At 43.1% G+C, this 24,928-nt stretch overlaps 1 protein-coding gene across 1 annotated transcript in view; it reads left to right on the top strand.

The window, feature by feature from the left end:
- The window catches only part of ARAP2 (ArfGAP with RhoGAP domain, ankyrin repeat and PH domain 2), a 703,001-nt gene that overhangs the window by 483,813 nt on the left and 194,260 nt on the right, over positions 1–24,928 (top strand). The window contains exons 23-26 of the mRNA XM_040419005.1: positions 8,216–8,363; positions 8,443–8,511; positions 12,938–13,018; positions 22,383–22,500. Coding sequence (XP_040274939.1) covers positions 8,216–8,363; positions 8,443–8,511; positions 12,938–13,018; positions 22,383–22,500 — 416 coding nt within the window. The remainder of the gene's footprint in view (positions 1–8,215; positions 8,364–8,442; positions 8,512–12,937; positions 13,019–22,382; positions 22,501–24,928) is intronic.

Consider the following 24,928-nt stretch of genomic DNA (forward strand, 5'->3'; position numbering starts at 1 on the left):
ATATAGCAGTTTTTACCTTGTGGGGTGTGCACTCTGGGGCAGGATCAGTGTTCCACTCATTACCAATAGAAGACAGGATTATAATTAGATATGAGCTAAAAGATTCTACAGAATCTTCTTGTCCAATCAGCAGGACTGTTAGAATAATTTTGTCCAATCAGCAGGCTTATGCAAATGAAGAAGCCCTATGCAAAATTATTCTAACAGTCCTGCTGATTGGACAAAATTATTCTGTAGAATTTTTTAGCTCATATCTAATTATAATGATAAGTAGATCTTTTATTTTAAATCTGTAGGCAGACGACACAGGATACACCATTAATGATAAGTGGTGAAGATAGATCAACCTTCTTCCTCCTCCCTATCCCTGCCTAATGACTTTTAAACATGTCACAGAGCATGCCCACAACATTCGCCCACAGTGGTCAATTTTAGTTTCCTAACTTAGCTTCCTAGTTGTAAAGCAAATCTCGGTTGCAGTTCAGAGAATATGACAATATTCCCATATTTTCAAGAACAATGCGATTAATTTCACAGTTGCAGCAGGGAACTCCAGACTATTCCGGTAGAGATGGTAGAGAACAGTCTGCTGGTGTTCTATGGATCCAGAATTGTCAGATTTTACTTCCTTCCCACCAGAACCCATTGACTATAATGAGGTTCGGCAGAGATCCGCCTGCCACCTAGAAAATATGCAGAGAATTGGCCGGACAAAAAAATGGTGAGCGGCATTGGCTGCTGGACCTGTCACTCGGAACTCATGGATGCAGGTCTGAAAGACCTTGTTGGTCTGGCATATGGTATGCATTGGTGCCATTCCCCGTTGTGCCAATTGCCACTGAGAACTGGAGATATCCAATATTGTAAAATTGATGGGATAGCTCATGATTTCAGTTGATGTAAATCGGTGCAAACTTTATTCAGAGCTCCAACATCACCAAACACACCACACAGTGTCCTGATAGTCCTTTATCAAGCTAGTGTGATACATTCCCTTAATAAATATCATGGAAAACCAATTGGTCCTCTATTTTCTGAGGGAAATTTCCACTAGATTTTAGAGAATGATAGTCAAGATTCATTAGCTATATGGCAATTGTGAAGTCAAACCTCAGTTCGCCCCGAAAGTGTAAAACTTAATAAATCATATTATCGACCTCCTATTGTATAAAGAGGCATCTTCATTCCGGCACAAAACAGATTTTCCATCAGTATTTTGCCCAAAAAGTTAAACGTTTTCTGAGTGCTGTACTTCTCACCTTTTATTTCTTAGATCAGGGGGTCTTGACACCAAGGCCTTAAGCAATCAAATCTTCTAACAATTTACTATCATATGTCAAATACACTGACCAAAAATTTAAATGCAACACTTTCGGTTTTGCTCCCATTTAGCATGAGCTGAATTCAAAGATCTGAAACATTTTCTACATACACGAAAGACCCATTACTCTCTTACTCTCAAATATTGTTCACAAATCTGTCTAAATCTCTGTTTGCAGAGATAATCCATCCCACCTCATAGGTGTGGCATATCAAGGTGCTGATTAGACAGCATGAATATTGCACAGGTGTGCCTTAGACTGCCCACAATAAAAGGCTACTCTAAAATGTGCACAGTTTTGCCTTACGGGAGGGGGGGGGGTCAGAAAACAAGTCAGTATCTGGTGTGGCCATCATTTGCCTCACGCAGTGCAACACATCTCTGTCACATAGAGTTGATCAGGTTGTTGATTGTGGCCTGTGGTATGTTAGTCCACTTAGTCCAATATTGGCAGGAACTGGAACACGCTGTTGTATTCGCTGATCCAGAGCATCCCAAACATGCTCAATGGGTGACATGCCTGGTGAGTATGCTGGCCATGCAAGAACTGGGATGTTTTCAGCTTCCAGGATTTGTGTACAGATCCTTGCAATATGGGGCCATGCATTATCATGCTGCAACATGAGGTGATGGTCATGAATGAACAACAATGGGCCTTAGGATCTCGTCACGGTATCTCTGTGCATTCAAAATGCCATCAATAAAATGAACCTATGTTCGTTGTCCATGACATTTGCCTGCTCATACCATAACCCCACCGCCACCATGGGCCACTCGGTTCACAACGTTGACATCAGCAAACAGCTCACCCACACAATGCCACACACGCTGTCTACCATCTGCCCTGAACAGTGAAAATTGGGACTCGTCCGTGAACAGAACGCCATAGAATGTGAGCATTTGCCCATTCAATTCGGTTATGACGATGAACTGTAGTCAGGTCCATACCCCGATTAGGGTGACGGGCATGCAGATGAGCTTCCCTGAGATGGTTTCTGACAGTTCCTGCAGAAATTCTTTGAGAGACAAACAAACAGACAAACAAATAGAGGTCGGACTAGCAAGGTCAAAACCAGGAGGTCAAGGAGGTACCAGTGAGTAAGCAGAAGCACTGTCAATGTACAGACCGGGAGTAAATACCAGGAGAAGCAAGTAGGACACAGGGAGCAGGCGAGGACAAGTCTAAGTGTAGTGTACGGGGACTGTAATGCCCGTCACTACAAAAGGGTCACTTGGTGTGCTGTCGTCCCTCCTTAATTATGGGGAAGTTGGTATATGTCATCTTTATAAATTGTCATGTAATGTAATGCTACTGTATGTATTTCCCTGTTACTGTGAAACTTGCATGTACAGGCCTGCTAGGGGTGTCATTCCAGCTCTTAGTCACTAGAGGGAGCTAGGGAGCCCTAGTTTATATAAGGCCCAGACAGGGAAAGGAAGGGCAGTTGAGTCTAGAGTTGAGTCTAGAGTTGAGTCTAAAGTGAGAGTCTAGAGTTGTGGTTGGAGACTAGACAATGTCAGAGACAAGTCCAGGCCTGAAGCCTGCGGTCCAGGAGAGGGTTTTGCAGTCCCTGTAACCGGGTTCCAGATTCAAGGAGAAGGTTCCCCTCCTGAATTCCCATATGCCGAAACAGGAATACCTCAGTTAAAGAGCCTGAGGAAGCTGAGAGGGAGACAGAGGCAAAGCTCAGAGAAGCAAGAGGTACTCAAGACAACAGAGGAGGTACTTTATAAAGATAAAACCAAGGATATACGCCAGAGCTAGGGTATTGGGCCTTGGAGAAGATTTTCTATGTCCCAGGATCAGTCAGGAATAGAGTGCAAGCTCCTGTACTGCAAGTCCTGTGTTTAACACTCTGAAGTCGCCTTGCTATATCTGTATTGCCTGCATCAAATGTACTGCAACAAACTGTCTGCAAAGGAACTGCGTTTCCAGCTATGGCCATGTTTGATGACTACTAAAGTTTGAGTTCTGCTTTAACATCACGTGGTTCCTCAGTTATTCCTGCTATCAGCAAACGGCGTGCCACCGTTTAATTGGCACTGGCGTCACGAACATTTTCCTACCATCACCTGCCTATGCAGAGAGTCAGCCGTCTCAGGTTAGTGTCTATTGCACTACTACACCCAGGAACACATTTCTACACACAACTTGAGTACGCTGCACCTCTCTTTTGGCGTCACGAACAGGATACGCACGCTTTATAGTGCAAGAAGCGTGAACTTTGTGCCTTATACAGTTGCCCTGTGACCAAAGTGACAAATTGCCTGTTTATTTAAAGTGGACTTTGTGAACTGAAAATCATACCAAAAGTGTTCCTAAAACCTCTAAAAAGCGCTGTGCAGTGTTGCGCTACCAAGAGGAAGAAAATCGCCACATCGGAGTGTGGTTTTGTGGACTTTTCATCATCCTGCTTGCTGTCAGTGAATAGACAGCGTTTCTTGCTAAAGATGGCCGCTGAGCTTGCTGAATTTACTGCTGCGTCATCTTCATCCCGAAAAGGCGGGAAAAATTGGCGCCTTTCTGAGGAAATAGCGGGAAGGAGTTCAAGGTCAGGCGCCACTGCTTATCTGGACATTTGCATGTCTGCCAGCATGGACACCGCCTTCCATATACTGGAATACCTGGGGGGCGGCCTCCCAGTGCAAGGGGAGGAGCTGGCTGATTTAATTGACGCGACCCTATCGCTCTCCAGAGAAGGATCGAGCATGTTGGAAAGTGAACAGAGCGTTGCTGCAGCGTCCGCGCCTGAGATCCCAAAAATGTATGATATTGGTGTAGAGCCAGAGGAGGCTCCACCGGCCTACTCTCCGGGACCGGAGAAACCCGCCTGCCGCCCACGGGAGAAAGAACCAGAGCATCATTACAGCTCATGGAAAGACTTCTTTCAACCCACTTTCAAGTGGTCGTCACTTATGGCAGAGATCCGGGAGGCCGCTATAAAGCGGAATACAAAGACCAAGATCTATTATGAAGAGTTGACCAAGACAATCCATGAACGACACACCAACACCCAACCCCGCCTGGAAAGGAGAAAGGGGTTGGTGGTGTCCTTTGACAAAGCCCGTGGCTACGGGTTCATACAAGATTACCTGACTGGCAGAGACTTATATGTTAATAGAAGGTCTGTCAAGAGAGACTACCTCCCTTCCTATCAGCACAGCCTCCGCGAGGGAGAGGAAGTGGAGTTCACCCCTGCCGAGAGCCTGAGAGGCCCTTATGCCACTGCCGTGACCCGTCCCAAGCGAGTACCTGAGGACTGGGAGGCAGAAGAAGAAGACTACTCTGGCTGCGAGCGGGAACCGGAACGCTCTCCAGAGCCGGCCCATCACGCCTTCCAGGAGCGGAGCTCCTTCATTGGGCCTAACGTCTTCTGGCAGCCAACCGTGTTGGAAAAATGGGTGAGCCCTTACCCTTCCCCCGAGCTGCCTCATCGGGAGAAGACCATGCAAGAGATGGAAAATCTAAAAGGACTTCGAAATACCTTTGAGAACATCCGGAGGGGTCGGAGACCCGATGCATCACCAGAACCTGCAGAGGCCGAGTCCGCGCCATCGGTGACTGTACCTGCGCCGGCGGCGCCAGCAGATGACAGAGACTCTGACACGGAGAGCATCGGTGAACAGATTGTCCGGCTGGAGGAGAAGTTGCGGGAGCTGCGCAAGATCGCGATCGCCAGGATCCAGACGCCGCCGAAGAAGGACGAGGTAAGGGTGCCTGTCACCACCCGTAGACTACCTTCTGCTGCCGCCAGTGCCCCAAAGAAGACCCCCTGTTGCTGTGAATTGCTGCACAGAGCCCACCGGACCGCTTGCGGCGGCGGTATCCACTCCACTTCATCCCACAATTATCATGCCGGGACCGGTACGGTCCACCCAAGGGTTTACCCCTAGGCCCATGGGGCCAATACCTATTAGGGGTCCCTTCACGTTGCAGCTGCCCCCTAATACTGTAATGTGGGCACATCCTCCTGTAGAGGACTACTACAGGCCGTACTTGCCAGCAGAGTCGGGTAATGATGACATACCCCTGTGAATCAGCCTGCTAGGCCTTTGATTTATTTCACCAACGAAATATGCTGTTAACCCTTCCAGGACAGGAGTCCTATGTTCCCTGGTCGTTTGTTGCTGCTGCCAGTTTATCCACGGCTCAGTGGTGGGTGTTGACCACTGAAGTATTAAAGTCAACAAAGCCAAGTTTGTTTCCAGGACCTCCTGCCTGCTTTTGCTATCCCACGCCAAGTTGTGCCTGTTCCTTAGTTGCACCTTTTACCCTTTACCCCCTTTTCAGGTTGATCAGGGGTATTACAGCACTTGTCTTTGCTGTCATTTTATTGTGCAACTTTATACTAAGGAACCGTGCCCGGAGACAGACTCAAAAGGACCTGAGCCTCTGAGATTTTTGCTCTTTTAAAAGGAAATGTGCCCAGAGATGTACTCCACCGCATGAGAGCCTCTGTGATTTATAGGAAAATAACCTGGGTACGGACTCATGTTTGTTCTTTGAGCCTCCAAGAACTTTTATACTGTTTTATCTATTGTGCTGTTCTATTATGGACTTATTCATTGTCATGGACTATCCTGGTTATAATGTTACGCTGTGCCAGGTCAGCGCCCCATTCACTATCCTGAGAGAAGAGAACGACGCCCCTTGTCATCACCCTTCACCTTTGCCAATTGGACCTGATATGAATGTAAATGCAGATGAATTACATATATGTATGCCTGCATGTCTCTTTTTCTGTTTCAGGTAGAGATTCCAGTTGGGCGAGCCCTGATGGAGTACGAGGGCGTACTCAGCTTAAAGCAGTGGGGTATGTAGTGTACGGGGACTGTAATGCCCGTCACTACAAAAGTGTCACTTGGTGTGCTGTCGTCCCTCCTTAATTATGGGGAAGTTGGTATATGTCATCTTTATAAATTGTCATGTAATGTAATGCTACTGTATGTATTTCCCTGTTACTGTGAAACTTGCATGTACAGGCCTGCTAGGGGTGTCATTCCAGCTCTTAGTCACTAGAGGGAGCTAGGGAGCCCTAGTTTATATAAGGCCCAGACAGGGAAAGGAAGGGCAGTTGAGTCTAGAGTTGAGTCTAGAGTTGAGTCTAAAGTGAGAGTCTAGAGTTGTGGTTGGAGACTAGACAATGTCAGAGACAAGTCCAGACCTGAAGCCTGCGGTCCAGGAGATGGTTTTGCAGTCCCTGTAACCGGGTTCCAGATTCAAGGAGAAGGTTCCCCTCCTGAATTCCCATATGCCGAAACAGGAATACCTCAGTTAAAGAGCCTGAGGAAGCTGAGAGGGAGACAGAGGCAAAGCTCAGAGAAGCAAGAGGTACTCAAGACAACAGAGGAGGTACTTTATAAAGAGAGAACCAAGGATATACGCCAGAGCTAGGGTATTGGGCCTTGGAGAAGATTTTCTATGTCCCAGGATCAGTCAGGAATAGAGTGCAAGCTCCTGTACTGCAAGTCCTGTGTTTAACACTCTGAAGTCGCCTTGCTATATCTGTATTGCCTGCATCAAATGTACTGCAACAAACTGTCTGCAAAGGAACTGCATTTCCAGCTATGGCCATGTTTGATGACTACTAAAGTTTGAGTTCTGCTTTAACATCACATGGTTCCTCAGTTATTCCAGCTATCAGCAAACGGCGTGCCACCGTTTAATTGGCACTGGCGTCACGAACATTTTCCTACCATCACCTGCCTATGCAGAGAGTCAGCCGTCTCAGGTTAGTGTCTATTGCACTACTACACCCAGGAACACATTTCTACACACAACTTGAGTACGCTGCATAAGTCAAGCAGAAGTCAAATACCAGGAGAATCAACCATACAAAAGGAGAAAGCACGAAACGAGGTCAAACAACAAGCCAAAATACAAACAACAAGTAAATTGTCAAAAGTTAAATTCACAAGGTATAGGACCTTAATCACAGGCAATCTGGGGCCAGCAGACTGCCTGTTTAAATAGGGGAGAGATGGAGTCATGTGATGTGGCCAGTGTCACATGACTTATCCCCCTGCAAACTGCTGAGCACCGAGTGCTCAGTTCGGTGCTCTGACTTTTCGCCGAAAGTACGGGAGCGGAGGATGCCGACCACGCTGAGGAGGCGTGCGCAGCTGGGTCCTCTCATCCCCCGTTGCCCTGGAGACCATGACGCTCTGAAGTTATCGCAGGGCTCCAGCGGCACCGAAGGGAAGGAGCTCGAAGCGGCGCCCTGTGACAGCTGGTCTCAGACGATCATGGAGGTGAACATGCTGGATGTGGAGGTCCTGGGCTGGTGTGGTTACACGTCGTCTGCCCTTGTGAGGCCGGTTGGATGTACTGCCAAATTCTCTGAAACGCCTTTGGAGATGGCTTATGGTAGAGAAATGAATATTCAACAGCTCTGGTCAACATTCCTGCAGTCAGCATGCCAATTACACGCTCACTCAAATGTTGCGACATCTGTGGCATTGTGCTGTGTGATCAAAATGCACATTTCAGAGTGGGCTTTTATTGTGAGCAGTCTAAGGCACACCTGTGCAATATTCATGCTGTCTAATCAGTACCTTGATATGCCACCTGTGAGGTGGGATGGATTATCTTGGCAAAGGAGAAGTGCTCACTAACACAGATTTAGACAGATTTGTGAATAATATTTGAGAGTAATGGGTCTTTTGTGTATGTAGCAATGTTTCAGATCTTTGAGTTCAGCTCATGCAAAATGGGAGAAAAACCGAAAGTGTTGCGTTTATATTTTTGGACAGTGTAGTAGCATCTTCAATTGTACAAACTGCTGTTTTTCTACACGGTATTTGCTCCAGAATCACTTTATTTATCAATGTATTAAATCATTTAAATGTGTTCAACAATTATTCTAAAAAATGTCTCCTTTTGCCTTGCAACAGAATACAAAAATGCGCAGATGTCAATCACCTTGATGCACAAACTTTGGCGAAAGCATTCGCTCCTTGCCTCTTTCAAACCAATGGACAGCTTGAAGCAGAAGTCCGCGTTGTAGAGGAGCTGATCTGTCGGTTTGCTGAGATTTTTGAGGTAGGATATATCATGCTTGTAAGCTTTTAATGCTGTGGAAAGTGTGGACTAGTGTTACCTTTCTCTTATTTTTTAATAGATAAGCCAGGAACAGCTGCATCAAATGGATATTGAAAACCGTTTTATCACCAAATGGAATGACACCCAGGTGATCTGCATGATCTTATTTTCCCTTACAATGTGCCATGAGACATTGTTATTTTGTGAATAGTGAATATATTTTTCAATTAGTATCATCTTTTACTTTTTGGGACCCCCGCCGATCAGCTGTTTGAGAAGGCAGCGGCGCTCCAGCAGCGCCGCGGCCTTCTCACTGTTTACCGCCGGCCAACTGGCGTCACGACTAGTATAAACTAGTGTGGGCGGGGCTAAGCACTGTTCACTTGAATGGAGCTTAGCCCCGCCCAGGCCAGTGTTACTAGTTGTGATGTCAGTGGGCCGGCGGTAAACAGTGAGAAGGCCGCGGCGCTGCTAGAGCGCCGCTGCCTTCTCAAACAGCTGATCGGCGGGGGTCCCGGGTGTCGGACCCCCGCCGATCAGAAGCTGATGATCTATCCAGAGGATAGATCATCAGTTAAATGAAAGTGCAGAACCCCTTTAAATTTACCAGTCTTACTCATATCTCTGCATAAGTAAGAAGCGGTGCTGAACATGTAACTTGAGCTAAGCCTCTGTTCTCAGCAGAATTTGGGAGTGATGTCGGGACTTTTGTCAAGTTTTGCAGTATCTTTAAAGTATAATGTAGTATGCAGTGCCAGTGGGGTAACTAGAACTGACTGGACCCACAGCAAATTTTTTTGAACAAGTCCCACTCTATGTCCCCTTAATATACACCTTAGAGCAAAAAAACACATACTTACCTCTCTTCTCCTATGGGCGCCTCTGCTCTTTGTGCAGAACTGTGTTTAGGCACACATCAGGCCATAGTGTGCTCCTATGCACACTACGCCCCGTCCTGAAGCTATGCGCTGTGCAACGCAGGCGCCTGGAGAAGAAGACCAGGTGAGCAATACCAGTGCCAGGACTAGATGCACCATACTCACTGCACCCTGAGCCATGAAAATAAATCAATTTGTCAACCTCCTGGGCCCCCTCCTGACTTTGAGCCCTGTAGCAGCTGCTTCTATGGTAGCTATGCCCCTGTGCAGTGCTATTCTTCTCACCAAAACTTTCTGAACCCTGATAAAACCCTGCCTCACTAAAAACAAATGGATCTATCTGTAAATTCCAGCTCCATGACTTCCATTGTAAACAGAAGCTATGATGCTAGTGTGAACAGAGTCTAACACTGCCATATACTTAAGAAAAGGGACCTTGGAAAGCCCATTTTAATTCCTATTCATTGCATGTTCTTGTCGTATACATAGCAACATGGTCAAAGGTGTAAAGTGAATATCCATTGAGATTCGTATTATTACTTAAATGGAAAAGCCAGTACAATCCATAATTCTCCATGTGAATTGTCACCTGATGTCTAATGTCAATGCTATCTCATGTAGGTTTCTGATTAATAAAAACATATTTTTGGGGCGACAACTACACCAATGCATATCAGTGTGCATTCTACTGTGCTCATTGCATGGGTGCTTTCTGCGTACTGCCTGTCACTTGCAGGCGGCTGTACAGAGCTTAGGCCTCATGCACACGACCATGTCCGTTTTATGCTCCGCAAATTGCGGATCCGCAAAACACGGATCACAGCTGTGTGCATTCTGCATTTTGTAGAACAGATCGTCCAGCCCTCAATAGAGCAGTCCTTTCCTCGTTCGTGATACGGACAAGAATAGTACATGTTCTATTTTTTTGTAGGGCCACGGAACGGACAAGCGGATGCGGACAGCACACGGACTGCTGTCCACATCTTTTGCGGCCCCATTGAAGTGAACGGATCCACATTTGACCCATAAAAATGCAGCTTGGAAGCTGACCCAAACCACGATTGTGTGCAGCCTCTCCTGTGTCTATTAGGCTAGGGCTACACGGTGACACTGGTCGCGAAATAGCTGTTGCAGACAGGATTGCAGAGTAGTGGTGATCACATAGAAATGAATAGGATTGAGTAGCAAAATGTATAACCCTGACATATTTTCTACTACTGCGATCTCATTCATTTCTACAGTATCACCACTACACTGCAATCCTGGCTGCTGTAGCTGTCGAGCAACGAGGGTCACCATTAGGGATGAGCGAATTGACTTCGGATGAAACATCCTAAGTCGATTCGCATAAAACTTCTTTCCAATACTGTATGGAGCAGGAGCTCCGTACAGTATTAGAATGTATTGGCCCCTCTGAGCTAAAGTTATTGCTTTGCAAAGTCTCGCGAGACTTCGGGTAATAACTTCATAAATTAATTTGTACTGTAAAAATTCAGGTTCGGTTTCACTTGGAAGTTTTATGCAAATTGACTTCGGATGTTTCATCCGAAGTCGACTTGCTCATCCCTAATCACCATATAGCCCTAGCCTTACCGTGCTTCACTTCTGTTTCTATGACTCTCCATCGTTTTGCTTACTTTTTAGATTTTTATATAGAGTTAAAGCTTCTTATAGATGGGATCTGACATCAGCTCCCTATGTTATGCCTGGACAAGGAAACGTGCAGTTACCAGAGAGGTTGCTGATAGGGATTATTGTAATCTAGAATGCATAGGAGAAATTAAGTAGCACTGATATGAGGTAGTTTTTTTTAGGTAGGGCTGGAAGTGAAATCATGTTTCTGATACATTTTAAGAACCTGTTGTACAATGCACTCTATTGTATCTAGTAGGGAAGACATCAGTCCCAGAGAATAGAAAGAGACTCAGTATTGGACATTGTAACATGTTGGTAATGGAGCCAGTTAGCATAAAATGTGTCATGGCAACTGATGACTAGACAGGCATTATATAACTAGTATAGCAGATTGTGTTGACATTGTGTTTTGGAAAGCTGTAGAATAACTCATTTTGATGAAATGTTACACTGGCACATGGCTAAGAGTGTTGTTATATTGTGGTATGATTAGAACATCTTTTGGTAGGTACATCAATGGGATCAGTTACAATTAGTAATCTAATAACAAAAACAAAAACCCACAAGTATGTCAAAGCTCAATTTATAACTCTTTACTGTTAAATCACAGGAGGGAAAACCCCTTATTGCGGGTTCACATGAGTGTTGAAAATTCCGTTATTGTTTTCTGTTATAATGGAAAATAACGGAATTTGTAAGACAGAATTCAAAACAGAAACCTTTAGAGGCATTCCGTATTGATCCATCATAATAGAGGTCTATGGGCAAGCATAATGGAGTCTTGTGGACAAGATCTTGTTTTCTGTCCTGGATATCTGTAACCAGACAGATCTGTTATGCTTGTCCATAGACCTCTATTCTGACAGATCAAAACGCAATGCCTCTAAAGGTTTCTGTTTTGAATTTTGTCTCACAAATTCCATTATTTTCCATTTTAAACATGTTATAATGCAAAACAATTACGGAATTCATAACGCTGATGTGAATTTGCCATATTTAAAATGTTTTCTAGAATCCAGATATGATAGTCAAGATAAATCCCTAGATCCACAACCCATTGTCAGTAATATGATATATATACTTATTTTTTCAAAAAGGGCATCCTTGGCCTATTTTCAAGTGAGTCATCCACCACATTTGTGGTAGATACTGTAGCTCCATAGTCTAAAAGCTCTTACAGTAATTAATCTCTATCTATGGATTATGTAGACACCTTCTTTTCTCTAGACTTGTTATAGTTCTAGTCCTGACCTTTTTTTTTTTTAATATAGCCCCTACATCGGTAAAATAAAAAATATTCTGTAACACATTGTTATGTATTTTCTATATTTTTTTTCTTATTGCATCCTACATTTGTAACGTATGCTAATGCATAGATTGTTCCAAAACATTCCACAAAAAAGAAGCCACACACAGCACTCCAGATAGTGATCAGAAAAAAATCCAGTGACCTATTCACTCAATTATCAATAGCATTTCAGTTTCCACCATGAAACCATTCTCAAGCCTTTAAAATGGGAGTAAGTATGGTTCCATAGAGGGACTGAAATGTTTCTGTTTGTTGTGTAAATACTTGTGAAGGTTTTGGTCCAACCTTTTCTACGCTTGTACCTGACTTCATCAAGGTTTTTGTCTGTGCTGCAACATGGTGATGGTCACCGGCAAACAGAATTTTCCCGCTCAGGGACAGGTTTATTTACATGACAATGACAGCCGTCTCATGCCTGTTTTCAGAACCATTGCAGTCTATGGGTCTGTGCACATGGCTGTTTTGTAAATCACCTGTGAATAGCCATCAAAAAACTAGACCAGTCATATTTTGTTCATTTTCATGGACAGACACTCCCTATACAAAGCAAGGAGGCTTTTTTTATTTAGATTTTTTAGAAAACCACCGATCAAAAAACACCCATAAAAAAGGAACTTTTTTGCCGTTCTTAATGGCCATTTATTTAACAGTCATATACAGTAGGTCAATACATACTGAACAGATTAAGGACTAGAGGACTAGAATATTTTCAAAGTAAAGTATGAAATAACTGTGTCCTTTGTACATTTCAGATTCAGATTCCACAGTCCGGAGACTTGCTGCTTGAAGTATTTTTAGAAAGAAAGGATCCTGACATGTCTGTTATTATAAGGGTAATGATTTCTCTGGTTTATTTTTATTTATTTTATTTTTATATAAATAGGCTACGGTATTTCTCAAGGGAAATACATTTGGATCAATAATATGGATGTGTTCTGTTCCATACTTTGGAATAAAAGTGGCACGTCATGTTATGCTTAGTGGAAGACCTATGGAAAGGGTTCCCGACACAGGCTTTAAAGGGGTTTTCTGATCTTAGACATTTATGGCATATCCACAGGATATGTCTGATAGATGTGGGTCTCATACACATGCAGGAAGCTCACACAAACACAAAGAGAACATACAAACTTCATGCATGTCCATGGTCAAGTTTCAACTCAGAAGCTCAGCGCTCCAAAGCAACAGGACTGATCCCTTGTTTTGTTCATATGCCGCAGAAGATACCACAGTCATCTGATTTATGAGTATACACCAAGATGACCTGACAATAGACCTTGCAGAGTAGGACACTTTATTAATAGAGTAGTTCTGCGTCTGTGGAAGCTCTCTTTTGCTCTCTATGGAGAAAATTACAAACCCCATAAGATGATGCTAAAAAGCTAATTTGACTTGAAGCTGGATTTCTGTGAGTAAAAAAACATTTATGAATACAGTAGAAAAATGTACAGGGAATCTGTCACCAATAAATTAACTGTTAAACCAGTCACATTGCCTTCTGGGGCTATCTAAACTTAGTGTAATGATATGATATCTTTTATTTTGAGATCTGTTGATTCATTCTGGAGAAAAACAATAGTGTTAATCAATATGCAAATGAGTAGTTAAGTTTACAAAGGGCAGATCCAAGTCATTGTGTGCACTTTTGCTCCTCCTGATTCCTCTGCCAGCCCTCTGCTCGCTAGCCCTCTGCTTCTTGACTGCCATGCAAGATGACTATGCAGGAACCTGGTCCTGTCAATCAAGAAGGAGAGGCGAGGAAAGGTAGCCCTACAAGACACAGAGAGAGATTTATTGTCTTCCTGAGCCAGAAAACTGGTTGAAAATAGTGACAAACCACAGCAAATTTTTGACGTTTCTGCACTGCCCTCACCACATTCTGAAAAGGGGAAGTGGCAAGGTTAGGGAGTGGGCAGAGCCAGCATGTTCACCAGATGTATCTTCATGTGCACCTATATTTTAATTTTTTTTGTAAATTCTTTATTTAATTGAGATATATATATATATATATATATATATATATATATACACTGCTCAAAAAAATAAAGGGAACACAAAAATAACACATCCTAGATCTGAATTGATTAAATATTTTTCTGAAATACTTTGTTCTTTACATAGTTGAATGTGCTGACAACAAAGTCACACAAAAATACAAAAATGGAAATCAAATTTTTTAACCCATGGAGGTCTGGATTTGGAGTCACACTCAAAATTAAAGTGGAAAAACACACTACAGGCTGATCCAACTTTGATGTAATGTCCTTAAAACAAGTCACAATGAGGCTCAGTAGTGTGTGTGGCCTCCACGTGCCTGTATGACCTCCCTACAACGCCTGTGCATGCTCCTGATGAGGTGGCGGACGGTCTCCTGAGGGATCTCCTCCCAGACCTGGACTAAAGCATCTGCCAACTCCTGGACAGTCTGTGGTGCAATGTGACGTTGGTGGATAGAGCGAGACATGATGTCCCAGATGTGCTCAATTGGATTCAGGTCTGGGGAACGGGCGGGCCAGTCCATAGCATCAATGCCTTTGTCTTGCAGGAACTGCTGACACACTCCAGCCACATGAGGTCTAGCGTTGTCTTGCATTAGGAGGAACCCAGGGCCAACCGCACCAGCATATGGTCTCACAAGGGGTCTGAGGATCTCATCTCGGTACCTAATGGCATTCAGGCTACCTCTGGCGAGCACATGGAGGGCTGTGCGGCCCTCCAAAGAAATGCCACCCCACACCATTACTGACCCAATGCCAAACCGGTCATGCTGGAGGATGTTGCAGGCAGCAGAACGTTCTCCACGGCGTCTCAAGACTCTGTCACGTCTGTCACATGTGCTCAGTGGGAACCTGCTTTCATCTGTGAAGAGCACAGGGCGCCAGTGGCGAATTTGCCAATCTTGGTGTTCTCTGGCAAATGCCAAACGTCCTGCATGGTGTTGGGCTGTAAGCACAACCCCCACCTGTGGACGTCGGGCCCTTATATCACTCTCATGGAGTCTGTTTCTGACCGTTTGAGCAGACACATGCACATTTGTGGCCTGCTGGAGGTCATTTTACAGGGCTCTGGCAGTGCTCCTCCTGTTCCTCCTTGCACAAAGGCGGAGGTAGCGGTCCTGCTGCTGGGTTGTTGCCCTCCTACGGCCTCCTCCACATCTCCTGATGTACTGGCCTGTCTCCTGGTAGCGCCTCCATGCTCTGGACACTACGCTGACAGACACAGCAAACCTTCTTTCCACAGCTCGCATTGATGTGCCATCCTGGATAAGCTGCACTACCTGAGCCACTTGTGTGGGTTGTAGACTCCGTCTCATGCTACCACTAGAGTGAAAGCACCGCCAGCATTCAAAAGTGACCAAAACATCAGCCAGGAAGCATAGGAACTGAGAAGTGGTCTGTGGTTACCACCTGCAGAACCACTTCTTTATTGGGGGTGTCTTGCTAATTGCCTATAATTTCCACCTGTTGTCTATCCCATTTGCACAACAGCATGTGAAATTGATTGTCCCTCAGTGTTGCTTCCTAAGTGGACAGTTTGATTTCACAGAAGTGTGATTGACTTGGAGTTACATTGTGTTGTTTAACTGTTCCCTTTATTTTTTTGAGCAGTGTGTATATATATATATATATATATATATATATATATGAATACAATTAAAACAAAGGCTTACATAATCAACTGAGGATGAGCGTGACATTATTCATCAAGGGAAGACATACATATCAGAGGACAAATATCATCCAGAAATTAAAGCGTTAAAGGTAGGAACTCAAACAATCACAAAAACAGATAGCATAAGTAGGCTGCCACTGGTCAGATGACAATCTGCATATATCAACTCTAAAAAAAAAGTATATGAATGCTGTTGCAGATCTACATATATGCAAACATATGTAGCGGTCTCTCTCAGTATAAGACATAAAGAGAAGGTGAAGGGAAAAATTAAAGCAATGGGTATTTGTTCAGCTATTCACGCAGAACACTGATTCAAGTGTTTAACAGGTTATGCTTATCAAGTAACGTCAATGACTATAACATGAGGGCTTGTGGGACAAAAAGGTGCTCGGAAAAGGAAGGCAAGCGGCAAGGGCAGTGGAGGAAGGTAATAGGGACAAGGGGGATGTCACATTGTGAAACAAATTGTACTCCAGATTTCTAGGCCTTAATTGAGTAATTATGATATTTTAGCCAAGGCTGTTAAATCTTTAGGAAAGCAGATCTTTGTCCCCATCCCAACTCACCATCTCCTCCATAATGAATATTTGCTGTATTTTATCTAACCAATTTTTGACAGTGGGGGGCTCACTATCCCTCCACCTGGTTGGAATGATAAATTTAGCAGCTGTTATTAGATGTGTAGCTATGTTATAAGTAGAGGGTGAGAATCCATCCTGTGGCATCCACAGCAACACAAGGGCTGGCTTGAGGTGAATGTTGGAATTACAGATTTTATTGATGGTAAGGTCAACCTCTCTCCAAAAGGGAGCTAGTTTGGGGCAAAACCACCAGATATGAGACATAAAGCCTACCCCATCATGACATCTCCATCAAACATTTGTGGGTGTGAGATGTGCTTTATATAGAAAGTCAGGAGTCCTGTACCAGAGTGACAGTATTTTGAATGAGTTCTCCTGAAGGCATATACATCTGGAAAAGCCATGTGAGTGAGAAGTTCCCTCTCACAGACTTTCAAGTATAAGGGCCTCTCTGTAGAGGTTTCAAGTATCAGTTGGGAGTAGAGGAGTGAGAGACATTTGGGGGGAGGGGTTGCTGGGAGTAATGTATAGTTTTCCAGCCAAGTTGGGTCGATACAAGTAGAAGTTGTAGTTTTTCTGTATTGTTTGCATGTGATTTCTAAATCTATCTCTGCCAGAGGTAAGAATAGTTGTTTTGGTATGTGTGGCGTGATGGATTTTAAGAAGTGCGAGAGCTCAGGGGCTTGCAACAGGTCAGAGACTCTACTTCCTGAGAGGGTTGACCAAAACTTGTGAAGTTTCTTCACTCATTAGGGTCAGTTCCATTACAACATATAACTTATCGTTATTGGGTCTGGCCAAATCTATCCACCTTTCTAATTGTATGGCATGGAGATCAGGAAGTGAAAGTCCACCTCTTTTGATCTTTCTGTGTATAAAATCTGCGGTAGGACATATGTGGTCAATAGGTTCTTTCTCCCCAACCAGGACAAAAAGGGGACCTTCAATTTCATGAAAATCTTGATTTTAGCAAAAAGGGGGAGGGGGTAGTTCAGTCTGAAGAGCCGTGTTGGGTCAGAAGGGATCATGATTCCCAAATGCTTGACAGCTTCTTTTGGCCATTGAAAAGAGGAGAGAGAATCCAACTCTTTCACGTGCTCTTTGGGAACAGAGATGTTCAGTATTTGGGATTTGTAATAGTTAACCTTAATAGTTAACCTTAAAGTTGGAAGCCTCTTCATATTCCTCAAGTAGCCTCATAATCTTTGGTGGAGCCTCTCTAGGGTTTGTTACAAACAGCAGTAGGTCATCAGCAAAAGCTGCCAACAAATGAGTTTTATATCCCACTTGTAAACCCTTAATCACTTCCGATGACCTAATTTTGCTTTGGAACACTTCTAGGGTCAGAATAAAGAGCATCGGAGAGAGAGGGCAGCCCTGCCTCGTTCTGTTTGTAATACAAAACGAGAAAGATAGAAATCTGTTAGCTAATACCTTATCAGATGGTTGTCTATATAGAAAGAATATAGCTGAGATAAGCATAGGAGGGAAACCAAAATGCTGCAGGGCGCTTTCTATAAAGGCCCAATTGTCTCTGTCAAAAGCTTTTTTGGCATCAGTACCCAGGAGTATCAAGGGTATTTTATGTTTTTTGGAGTAATAGATGGTGTGTATGACTCTGCTAACATTGTGTTTCCCCTCTCGCCCCTTCACAAAACCTACCTGTTCCTCGCCAATTAGTCGAGGTACAAATTTAGCAATACGGTGACTAAGGATTTTAGCCCAGAGCTTAACATCTACCTTAAGCAAGGAAATGGGCCTGTAACTGTTACATTTAATGGGACCTTTTCCCTCTTTTGGGATAACAGTTGTATGGGCCATCAAAAATTGTGGGGGAAGAGAGCAACCTTTTGTGGGGAAAGAGAGCTATCTTTTAATAAAGAATTACATAAGTCGACAAAGTGTGAGATTAAGGACTTCCTGAATTTTTTATAATAAGTAATAGGTAGTCCGTCGGGTCCAGGGCATTTCCCTGTGGGGACACTTGATAGGGTTTCTAATACTTCTTCTTCCATAACTGGGGATAGCAAGTGGTTCTTTTCTAAATCAGATAGCTAACGAACTTAGACAGAGGCTAGAAAAGAGTCTGACTTCCGTTTGAGGTGGGTGGAATCTCCCGTTTGCAAGTTATATAGAGAGGAGTAAAAGCTGGCAAATACCTCTGCTATGGAGGGAGTGTTGGTGAGGCTATGTCCCTGTATGATTTAATATTAGAAATTAGTGATTTTTACCTATGGCCTTTTAACATTTGCAAGAGAAGTTTTGAACCTCTATCTCCATGCAAGTAAAACTTGTATTCAACAGCACTAAGAGCTTTGGCTGATTTAATATTTAATAGGTCTTTTAGTTGCTTGCGTAATTTAACAATATCTGTGTATGTGGTGTCCGATGGGGAGATTTTATTGATGTTTTCTAGGGTAGAGAGCTGGGAAATGATAGAGTCAATCTTAGCGGTTCTTTGTTTATGCACCCAAGACACCAGGGCTATCAGCTCACCTCTAATGTAGGTATGGGATTCCCACAAAATAGGTTGATCCTCCTGTGGGGAGCTATTTAATTCAAAAAATGTATTCAGTTTTTCCTCCAATCTGGCTCTATCGTGTTCATTCTCCAAGAGAGTTTAATTCAGTCTCAAAGGTTCAATCTTTTCGAGGGATGTTCTTTAACTGGAATACCAAAGATACAGGTGCATGATTGGAGATTGTGATTTGGCCAATACCAGAGGATTTCACTCTCTCTAGAACATGGTTTGAAATAAACAAGTAATCCAACCGTTGATAAGTACTATGAACAGCTGAATAAAAGGTAAAGTCCATATCTCTGGGGTGCAGCAGTCTCCAGGCATCTAAGATTTGAGTGGCGGACAAATAGTTTCTAAGTTTGTGGAGTTCTTTGGTAGAGTTTTTGGGAATAATAGAAGTATAATCCATAGGCTGATCTAGAACTAGATTAAAATCTCCACCCATAAGTAGTATACATTCCCTAAAGGCATGCAAAGATTGTAGTATGTTGACTAGCCAGGGGATCTGTCAACAGTTAGGGGAATAAACTTTAGCAAGAGTCACTTTGCTACCAAAGAGAATTCCTTTTAAAAATATATATCGACCTTCTGGGTCTATGGATTGCACCTGCATTTGAAAGGGAACATGAGTATGAATTCCTATGGATACTCCTCTTGAGGACGAGGAATTAGTGCTACAGTAGGAAATAATTGTGGGTATTGTTTAGAGAATAGAGTAGGAATATGGTTGTGTCGAAAATGAGTTTCTTGAAGAAACAGTAGGTCTGCCCTCTCCCTCCTAAGCATGTGAAAAACTTGACTCCTTTTTTGAGGTATATTTAAGCCATTGACATTGAGAGAGATCACCTTCAGGGGGTCCATGATAAACAATGGGGTTTGAACAAGCATAGAAAATCATTCCTAGAGAGAGAAGGGAGGACCACAGTTATAGCCCACATTAAGAAACTATAAACACGATAGCCATACTTAGGATTAGGCTAAGAAAAACATGAACTATCAGAGAAGCAATATAGGATCATATTCACAACAATAATTGATAAAACTTACGTCAAAATAAACTGTGGTGACGAAGGCGAAAACTGTGAGGTACACAAAGCCTATGTGAACTCACACAGCGCTCATGTACGAGAAATAGTCCAGCCACGACAGGTAAGTAACGGTCTTTTAAAGTGTTTCACTACAATTCCCCCGTCTCAGCTAGAACCGGGCACTGGGTTCCAGGTAGGGAGGGTATAGGGGCAAAATCGGTAAAATGAGAAAAAGTTAAAGTGATAATAGAAAGCTGTGAGGTTGAAAAAGTAAGCTAATAATTCCAAACACAGATGACAGCTGAGTGGAGGATAGGGGATTCACATATTGTATTGCCAGACATAACAGGCAATTCTCCACTTAAGACACTGCTATGTGATATAGCATTATATAAGGGCATATCGGGTATGTCAAATAATGGAAGTACAGGAAGAGGAAATAATATATATATATATATATATATATATATAGAGTAAAGTAGGTAATGGAGATATTACAAGAGTCCTGGTAGAATAGGTATACAGATGAGTGTGATATAAGAGGTAGATTCCTTAGTGGCAAAGTGTTACCAGAACCCTCAGAGGGGTGACTCAGGATGAAGTGATGCAGCATGAGCTTCGATCTTCAAGTGTCCTTTAGCTCTGCATGACTCTTCTTGGCTTGATGGGACTTGAATCTCTTGACCACCTGCCAGTCCTCAGGGGATGGTAAAAGTTGGCAGTTTGAGGCCTCCAGATAAAGGCAACCAAAAGAGTATGTCCATCGGGTCGATGCAAAAGGTTCAATACCTTTGAAAGATCATCAGGATGGTGCACTGCAATTTGCTTGCCATTAATAGTGGTGCTCAGTCCAAAAGGATAAAGCCAGCAAAATGGGTGTTTTTTAGCCCTTAGAAGGTCTGTCAGCGGCTTTAAAATCTTTTGCTTCGCTAAGGTGCTCACCGCTAAGTCCTAAAACAGTTGAATCTTGCTATTTTCAAGAGAAACATCACCTTTATCTCTGGCTGCTGAAAGTATGGCCGCCGTAGCCAGGTAACTGAGGAGGCCGCAGATGATATCTCTCGGCGGGGCTTCTCGGTCGGGCTTCGGCCTCAGGGCCCTGTGCGCCCTCTCGATAACCACTGTACCAGCTCTCTCTTGCCCCAAGATGGACGCGAAAATTTGCCTGACCGTGGTAAGTATGGCCTCCGTCTGAATGGTTTCTGGGACCCCTCTGATTCGTATGTTCTTCCTCCGGCTTCTATTTTCTCAAGGTGTAGGAAGGCCGCATTCATCTGCTCACTAGTGTTGATCACGAATATTCGAATTGCAAATTTTAATCGCGAATATCGGCATTTCGAGAATTTGCAAATATTTAGAATATCGCTAAATATATTCGTAATCGCGAATATTCAATTTTTTTTAAAATAACAGTTCATGCAAATTTTTAGGTGAATATTTTATGCAAATTTTATGCAAATTTTTTGCATTCAAGAAAATAATGCCTGGAGATCATGAATTCGCGAATTCGCGAATATATGGTGAATATTCGCCCAAATATTCGTGAAATATCGCGAATTCGAATATTGCCCCTGCCGCTCATCACTACTGCTCACGTAACTCTTCCATGTGAGTCTGCATGGCACCACTATGTTTAATTACCATGGTGTGCGTGTCTTCTAGGGCCGCCACCCTGTGTCCCGTTAGTTTAATATCTTTTTTTTAATGGCAATCAGCTCTTTTATTGACGATTCAAACGCGAGGGCAAGGGATTCCTTCAGGAAGGCTTTAGTGATGGGGGTTGAGTCTTGTTCGCAATGTGCCCTTTGACATAGCGCAGGAGCTTCCGTCATCCGAGTGTTCCTTAAAAGCTTGCGCCTCAGCGGTATCCTGCGCCATCTTGGAGCGGCCTCCTGGGGAAGACATCTTCTTCCTGTGGAATTTATCCATATCTGATTGCCCTTTATGGTGTCGGGGAGTTCCCTGTGACTCCCTGGGTCTATCTTTATTCAATTTGCCCATAGTTAAGCGGTGAAGGAACCCAAAGAGTAGTTTTAAGGAGCGCTGTGATCAGGAGCTCTCGGGTCAAGCAGCCATCTACTGCGCGGCTAGCTCCGCCCTCCATGTGCACCAATTTTGAGGCACAAATACAGACAGAAATCTACAGTAGCTCACTGTTACCATAGATTTTACTCTGGCTCATGGGAAGCTGGAGGTGTACGTAATTTATGAGGAGGCCTGTGCTAGTAGCATCTTTCGACAGCACAAGAGATCACCGGTGAAAAACTCTGATCTTTGATAAATTTACTCCACTGTGCCTGGTTTATCAGTTAATTTCCTGGTGATAGATTCCCCTTAAGTAGAAAGCTCTATTTTTAACATGGAAATAAGCATATCTTTTATGATTATACAGGTATCACCTAATATGGCAGCTGCAGAGCTCACAATTTGTGTAGCTGGAATAAGAAACATCAGCCTGTCGAAAGAAATGTTTTGGACCACATTTGAAGTAATTGAGAATGGAGAACTTGGTATGTATTTTATGTAGTTTTTCATATGGATGTCTATACTTTATATCCTATCTATTATTTAAGGTTTACACTGTGGAGACATCTTATCCGATATGATAAAAGGTCATAAACACTTATTTACAGTGCCTTGAAAAATTATTCCTTGAACTTTTAAAGTAATTCGTAAATGGAGTCCGCCTGTCTGTAATTTAATCTCAGTACACAGTAGATCTACAGCTCAGGAGGGAGAATTTGCCACAGTACAACTATTAGTTGTGTACTTCACAAAGAGTGGCAAATTTTGAAAGCAAGCCATAAGATATTAAAAAGTCCGGCTTGCAGTTTGTCACAAGCCATGTAGAGGACACAGTAAACATGTGGAAGAAGGTGCTCTTGTCAGATGAGACCAAAATTGAAGTTTTTTACCTACAGATGTAGTCGAGCTAAAATTGACTCTGATAACACATGTTATGGTTATTTGTGACAAAATTCATTGAAAAGTTAGTTACCTTTTTCTTGTTATTCACAACACGTTAATCATCAAGTTTAGTTCGACTGCATCTGTAAATGCAAAATGCTATGTGTGGAGGAAAACTAACCCTTAACACACTATCCCAGCTGTGAAACATGGTGGTGGCATCAACATGCTGTGGGAATGCTTTTCTTCAGCAGGGACAGAGAAACTGGTCAGAGTTTATAGGAAGATAGATGGAGCTAAATACAGGGTAGTCCTGGAGGAAAACCTTTTAGAGGGTGCAAAACAGTTGAGACTGGGTCAGAGGTTCATTTTTTAGCAGGACAATGACCATAAACAGCCAGACCTACAATGGAATAGTTTACATCAAAGCATATTCATATGTTAGAATGGCCCAGTAAAAGTCCAGACCTAAATCCCATTGAGAATCTGTAGCAAGACTTGAAAATTGCTGTTTACAAACACTCTACATCCAATCTGGGCAAAAAAGAATTAGCAAAAATGTCAGCTTCTAGATGTAAAAAGTTGGTAGAGGCATATCCCAAAAAGCTTTTAGCTGTAATTGCAGAGAAAGGTGGTCTTACAAAGTATTGGATCAGGGGGGCTGCATAAAAATGCACACCATACTTTCCAAATTTTTATTTACAAAGATTTTTGAAAACCAGTTATTTTCTTCTTACTTCACACACACTTGCTACTTTGTGTTGGTCTATCATCTACAATCCCAATAAAATACATTTGGTTCAGTTGGTGTATCATGAAAAAATGTGTAAAAGTTCAAGCGGTATGAATACTTTTCAAGGCACTGTATTAATAAGATAAGAATTGAAATAAAATGAGTGTTTAGGAGGTTAGAGACCAGAGATTAGGAGCCCTTGTCTGAGCTGTCTGATGAAAATCAGAGCTTGCTGCTAGAGAAACTAAAGTCTGCACAGAGAAAGGGGTTCAACATTTTTCTTCCCTGTCTTCCCAGACTTTTTATAAATTTTTCCTTTCACATAGTCATATGAGTTGAAGTAGTTGCACTTCCTAATGCCATTTAATATGATCGCTTGGTATTGCACTTTTTATGATATAAGGTGTTTATTTGATGGGGTAGATTATGTGATATTTTTATAGAGCCAGAGCTCTATAGAGCTGTAATACCTAATATGTTGTTGTGGAAAACGACTCAGGAATCGCAGTCTTCAGGAAGAATAAGGCTTATTGCGGCTAGCCGGGAGCATTAACAGCTTCAATCACACAAAGGAAAATGCTCAAAGGGGGAGAGGCCCACACTCATCTTATACACATAACCATCCTAAACATGACATATTTGTCTTATCCTCATTGGATAGGTTAAACTCTCTCTACAACCCCATTGGACATCTCCATAGATGGATAATGTGTGCTTACTTCATGTTCTCAGGGACAGCCTTTGGGCTGTGCGGCCACACAGGGCGCCATGGGAACAGGGGCACCCAACTGCCACAAACTGTAAGGATGGCAGCAGCCTTCTCCCACCTCCCGGCAGCGCCCTTACTACTTTATAGACACACTGCCTGGGTCACAACTTAGCCTAATTTAGCCTAATTTAGCTTGTATTTCAGAAAAGATTCTGCTGTGACTCAAACCCACAACCTTCTGTATCAGAGGCAAAGCACTTACCCACACAGCTATAAGAGCTGCATAGCCACTGTCTGAAAAAATATGAGACTTCTACTGTAGAGTCTGTTATAGCTGTTATAGCTGTTATAGCTGTTATAGCCAGTGTACATCTAATACACATGACAGCTGCACCAGCACACTCAGCTCTACTATATCTCTATATATGACAGCTGCCCAGGCACACCCAGCTCTGCTACATCTATACACATGGCAGCTGCCCCTGCACACTCAGCTCTGCTATATCTATATATCTCTAAGTATTACTATACAGTAGATAGATATATAGAGATATAGCAGACCTGAGTGTGCTGGGGCAGCTGTCATGTG

The sequence above is a fragment of the Bufo bufo genome, chromosome 2, assembly GCF_905171765.1.
Source record: "Bufo bufo chromosome 2, aBufBuf1.1, whole genome shotgun sequence".
NCBI classification, from domain to species: Eukaryota; Metazoa; Chordata; class Amphibia; order Anura; family Bufonidae; genus Bufo; species Bufo bufo.